General features: G+C 36.4%; 1 protein-coding gene across 1 annotated transcript; it reads left to right on the top strand.

Annotated features, from left to right (window-relative positions):
- The first annotated feature begins 240 nt into the window (after positions 1–240).
- LOC113361739 (U2 small nuclear ribonucleoprotein B''-like) lies at positions 241–3152 on the top strand. Its single transcript, XM_026604873.1, has 5 exons — positions 241–412; positions 1370–1542; positions 2101–2176; positions 2426–2517; positions 2685–3152. The coding sequence occupies exons 1-5, from the start codon at positions 340–342 to the stop codon at positions 2961–2963; spliced, it is 693 nt and encodes a 230-aa protein (XP_026460658.1). The 5' UTR covers positions 241–339; the 3' UTR covers positions 2964–3152.
- The last annotated feature ends 2537 nt before the right edge of the window (positions 3153–5689 follow it).

The raw sequence follows: 5689 nt of genomic DNA, 5'->3' as shown, positions 1-5689 counted from the left end.
CCCCCTAAATTGAATTATCAAGAATCCAATTCCTTGAACTAAAGGCTTTGTTATACTAGAAAGCAAACTGAATACATGTACCCGGTTACCGAGCTTAACCGGGATATTGTTTGAGTGATCCAACGGTCCGGATCAGTTTTAGCTTAGCGGGGAACTTGATGGTTCTCTCGTGGATATGCTCAATTATCAAAAAGCCCAATACAAGCCCATTTTAAATCCCCCTCTTCCTCCAGAACTCGATTCGATTTTTCTTCTCCTCCATCTCTCTTCTGTAAATTCGCTATCGCCTGCACCACCACCCCGCCACCACCACTACCACCGCCACCGACAGCAGCAGCCATGCTTTCAGGAGATATACCTCCAAATCAAACAATCTATGTTAAAAACCTTAACGAAAAGGTTAAGAAAGAAGGTAATAAACACTCTTCTCATAAACCCTAAAAAAAATTATTCACTCTTTTACACTTAGGGTTTTTATACAAATATCTCCGTTTCTAAGCTAATTATTAAGAAACCCAAGTGTTTTTTAGCATGATTATATCTATGTAACTTAGTTTGGGGTTTAGGGGTTTTGATTTTATTGAAATTGTAAACCTAATTGAGTTCACAAGGAGTTGATTCATGAGATTTGATTTTCTTAGAACATGAGTATTGACTGTATTGGTAAAAATTTGAGTGTTAATCTTTTCATAATGTGCAAATTTATGTTTTTAGAGGTGGGTTTTTAGCTGATTCTGGTGGTGGGTTGCAGGCAGAAGAGTGTATTATACTTGATAGGCCAGTAATTTTTCATAGGTAGAAGACTTCATGTATCGAAATCGTGATAATCGGGCTTTACCAGTAAAGCTAAAGAGTCACAAGCTAGAATGTATTTTTCGCCTAAAAGACCAAGCAGATCCTTCTTACATAAATCTTTAACTTGACAATTATGTCAATTAACAAATTGAATTGAATTGACTATGTGAACAAGAGAAGTTGACCTGTGAGTGGGCATTGATGATTTCTTTAAAAGAAAGATGTTTCGAATTTTCTTTTACTGTACTAAAGTGATGGTTTAGCACGAAAGGATGATGGTTATTTTTTGAAGTTAGATGTTGGACTGAATCCTGGGTCAACTATTAAACCATATGTTCTGTAGCGTTATCAGAATGATGATTTGTAGGGTTTCAATTCAGCTGATTTGACTCCTTTGTAGTGCTGTGGCCTGTGGGTGATTCTATGAATGTTTTCGGGAGGATTTTAGGTTCTTCTTTGTGTACCTTGAAGGGATATGAAAGTATTGCCTTAGTTTTAGGCTTAGATTTTATATGATGTAAAAGGGTTTGGATGCATAGATGATTAACTCATGTTCTGTTTTCTGGTTTGGCAGAGTTGAAGAGATCTCTTTATGCTATATTTTCCCAGTATGGGAGGATTTTAGATGTTGTTGCGTTAAAGACGGAAAAGCTTCGTGGTCAAGCATGGGTTGTGTTTAGTGAAGTTACAGCTGCTAGTAATGCAGTGCGCCACATGCAAGGCGTCTCGTTTTATGATAAACCTTTGGTGAGTCTTTGCGTCTCATTGTTCTTGTGTCGACTTTTATTCTGTTTATGCAATTGTATATGTTTTTGTGTTAAATCGGGACTTGCTTTATGGAATGTCCCCAGTTAAAATCTTGCAATCCGTGTGGTACTTAATTGAATGAATAACGAAATGTGGGAAAACTGAACTATTACAACTCATGTGATGAGCATAACCCCGGGAAGTGATTTGTATATTGTTCCACTAAAGACGTATTTCACCAGATTCTTGTAGATTATGGGTATTCTCAAATTTAGTTATTCCTACTTTTAAGTTTCATCATCTTAGCATCTGCCATCATATAACACAAAGTTCATTGGCATACAATGCTAGTAGACAGGATATACCATAGATTAGAAGTATACAGTATAGCTCAAGATTCTATTTAAGGAACTCTGTGGTCATCTACAGATAATTCATATGTCTTATGGTGAGAATTAGTTTTGCTTGTGAGCTGCTTACACTGTGTTCACAGAGTGGCACTCGGCTTTCGCATTTTACATTGTTAGTTGATCACAATACATGATTTACTTGTTTCAGAGGGTACAATATGCAAAAACAAAGTCAGACTGTGTTAAAACTGAAGAAGAGAAGAAAAGGAAGAACGAAGAAAAATGTAAGTGCATTGGTATAATCGTATTTCACAGTCTTCAATCTTTCATTCTGTCATTTGGTGAAATTTTGGATTTAGGTTGCCCTACCTCTAGATCATTATGGATCAGTGATCTTTTTGTCACTGTAATACCATTGGGTATAGGTTTTGGTCATCCATGTTGAAATTAAAATCGCCCGTTACTTTAAAAAAATTAAATTTGAATGTCTGTTCTATTTTAATAAATATTTCAAACGAATTCTGTTTTGGCAGCTGATAAAAAACGAAAAGCTGAAGATACGCCAGAAGCTGGTCCTAGAGCTAATGGTGCGAGCGCAACTGCTCAGGATAATGGTGGATCCACCGTAAGTTCTCTCGCTTTTTAAGATATGATGTGGAATGGCATTAAGTTACAAGTTTCTTTTGTCACTTCTCTGTTAGGCAAGACCCATTTGCACATGAGAATAACTTCGCTAATTATGAGCAACTCAGGCTACATCTGTGCTAAACATTTTTGTGTCAACATTTGCAGGCTCCTTTCCGCCCAGGAAAATCTGGCGAGCAAGATTCTAATGCAGCTCCAAACAACATACTGTTCATCCAGAATCTCCCTCATGAAACAACAGACCAGATGCTGCAATTGCTTTTCAAACAATACCCTGGCTTTAAGGAAATTCGAATGACCAACGCAAAGCCTGGTATTGCATTTGTAGAGTTTGGAGACGAGGTGCAATCGTTAATCGCCATGCAGGCACTTCAGGGCTTCAAAGTTTCTCTTCTGAACCCAATGGCCATCAGTTATGCCAAGTAGTAGATGACAGCTTTGTGTAGTCCGAACTTTGTTTTCCTCTTTCTTTTTCCTTCTTTGTTGTTGTTTATGGTTGACAGCAGTGTCTAATTCATCCTGATTAAGTTTTCTTTCAGGTAACCTTTTTGCAAATATAAGACATTCAGTTCATCTCTTATTGATAATTGATGATATTTATCAGGATTTCTGCGATCTTTTCGGTTGTCTACTACGTGTGAAATCACTGGATTGTTCCAAAACAATGTTTTCTTTCTGACCCAAATTTAGCAAAAATGCAACTGGACTGGTCAAGAAAGCTGTAGAATTTTTTTTTGCAGACCTGATTTTTGTGTTTTCACCTTTTTATGGAGCATGAAGCTAGTGACCAGATGAAGCGCAATAAAGCAAGACCACAACTTTCAAAGTAAAAAAAATAAATAAGACCACTAATTTCATTTCTAGCTAAAAAGTAAAAACAGTGAGATTGCAAAACTAAAGCTCCGTATGAATTTTGAAATAACTAGTAGAGATATGAATAAGAATATAAAATAAAATTCACAAACTTGACATTCCAACAGTGTACATATACCGTTTGGTTGAACTTCTTCATCAGCCAAGGATTTTAGGTCAACCTGCTGGTTTATTTGCTTTGGCTGCCTCAGCTTTCCTTTTAGGTGGACGCCTATCTTTTTGAGTAATTGACTGATGAAGTCCAACACCGTATACGCAACCTGTGTAAAGAAAAAGATATTAAATTTATATGAACCAAAACAGGGATGTCTTATAAGCCTCTTGTTCAGGTTACCTTGGAGTTCAAATGTTCGATCTCAGCCTCTCGTTCAGACAATTTATTTTCCAGCTCTTTGATAGTTAATTCTTTTACAGAAATGGATGCCTCCAACTCATCCTTCATTAATAAACATCATCAGGAAGACCCCAAAAAATATGAAGGAAATGTAGATGTCGGGAATTAGGATGAGTATCAACACCTGAACAAGAGACCCATTTGCAAGTTCACTTTTTAATCTATCTCTCTCCTCATTAACCGAATAAAGCTGAAGTAACCAATCAATAGATATCAAAAAACTGAGTGGTGAACAGAAACAACTGCCAGAGAACAAACAAATCCAGAAAACAGGCAGAACAATCATATGGGACATGTAATTTGTTCAGCGAAAAGATCAAAGAGTTCAGTTAGGCAATAATTACTAGAGAATACAAATGTGGTGAACACGTATCTTACCATCACTTCAAGTCTCTTAACTTCCGATATTGCTTGATCTGCCTTCTCTTTGGCCACTGCAGCATCAGATTCGGTTTGTTGTTTATCATGTTCCGCCACTTCCAAAGCTACCTCCATCTGCTTTAAACAAGCATTTACTTCACCGATCTTTGACCTGTTTTCAATCACCTCTCTACATAATTAAAGGGCAAGATTATCAATAATAATACCCAAAAGACTTGTTGTTATGGAAGTAGCAATCATAGTAAGCTATAATGAACAATCTGGATTTGGTTTCAGTGCTTTTCGCAAATAAAGTGACATGTAAGAAATATCAAGATTCAAGAACTTACGTTCGCAGATTTGAAAACTTAACCGGTACATCTTGTGCACACGAGATACCAGGAATTTGGCTCGCACAACTTAAGTTCATCCTCCAACTTTTTTGAATTAAGTTGGACTTCTTGTAATTCTCTGTTTTCATGAGAAGATTTCGACTTCCTAGATTCCATATCCTTTTCCTGGTAGAAAATAGATGTAAGTTAACAAGAACTTACCAAGTTCTATCTTGGCTGAAGCTGCTGAGGACTCGGCCTTCTCGCGAAGGAAGACTTCTTGCTGGTGCTTATCCTTAATTTTAATCACATAACGCAATAAATTTTAATGCATAAATTCACTCAGATAAAAAGAACATTGCAAGTATTACAACTTGGCTTAAAATATGAACAGTTCATAGAATCCTAGTCTACTGTTGAAAAGAGAGAATCAAAGAGCCTTCCTCACTGTAATACCTTGAGTTCGTTGATTGATTCTAGTTGATTTCGAATTGTCTCTTGAATTACTCATGTCTGTTCGAATCGAGATTTTATGAAGATTTTTCTAGGTTTAGTTGAGAGATCGAGAGAGAATCGAGTGAACTGATTAAATCAGAAGAATCAACAAACTGATTGAATCGAGAGTGTATGAAGATTCTTTTAGGTTTATCAGAGAGATCGACAGAGAATCGAATAAACTGATTGAGATTTTTTTAGGTTTAGCAGAGTGAGAGTGAGAGAAGTTTTCTGAATGAAAAATGAAATTCAAAAACTTATTCGCGGAATTTCATTGGGTTGGTTTATAGAAACTGAGATCGATTGTCAAGGTGGTCTTTACAAGTCAATCGTTTGACTGAGACCCTAGTTTCACTTGGTTTCTCTCTTTGTTAGGGTGTCACAAAAATAAATTTAGTTTCTTTTTTGTTCTGATTCACCTAGTTTGCAGCATGTTTACCTTTTTTTTTTGTTCTCTTACATAAGAGTTTTATCCCGCTGGATTAAGGTTTGAACCCAAGCAGGAAAATCATTGTAAGAGACAATATATAATATATATAAGAGACATTCAAGTGACTCTTAATTGGTTAACAAACTAGTGGTGTCCGAGAAAGGATTTGCGGAATTTTACCGTGCCTTCAATATTAGGTCATTGTTTGGGCCGATCATATTGAGCGTTGTGAACACGTAAATCACGAAGGCATCTACATGTTCACAAA

This window comes from Papaver somniferum, chromosome 3 (genome assembly GCF_003573695.1).
Source record: "Papaver somniferum cultivar HN1 chromosome 3, ASM357369v1, whole genome shotgun sequence".
In the NCBI taxonomy this organism is placed as follows: Eukaryota; Viridiplantae; Streptophyta; class Magnoliopsida; order Ranunculales; family Papaveraceae; genus Papaver; species Papaver somniferum.
The sequence above is the reverse complement of the archived record's forward strand: the minus strand, read 5'-3'. Positions and strand labels throughout refer to the sequence as shown.

What these genes read in the sequence shown, in the direction of transcription:
- LOC113361739 (XM_026604873.1), top strand. Translation starts at nt 340, where the DNA reads ATGCTTTCAGGAGATATACCTCCAAATCAAACAATCTATGTTAAAAAC. An exon ending in CGTTTTATGATAAACCTTTG is followed by an intron (nt 1,543 to 2,100) that starts GTGAGTCTTTGC and finishes TACTTGTTTCAG; the next exon opens with AGGGTACAATATGCAAAAAC. An exon ending in AGGATAATGGTGGATCCACC is followed by an intron (nt 2,518 to 2,684) that starts GTAAGTTCTCTC and finishes CAACATTTGCAG; the next exon opens with GCTCCTTTCCGCCCAGGAAA.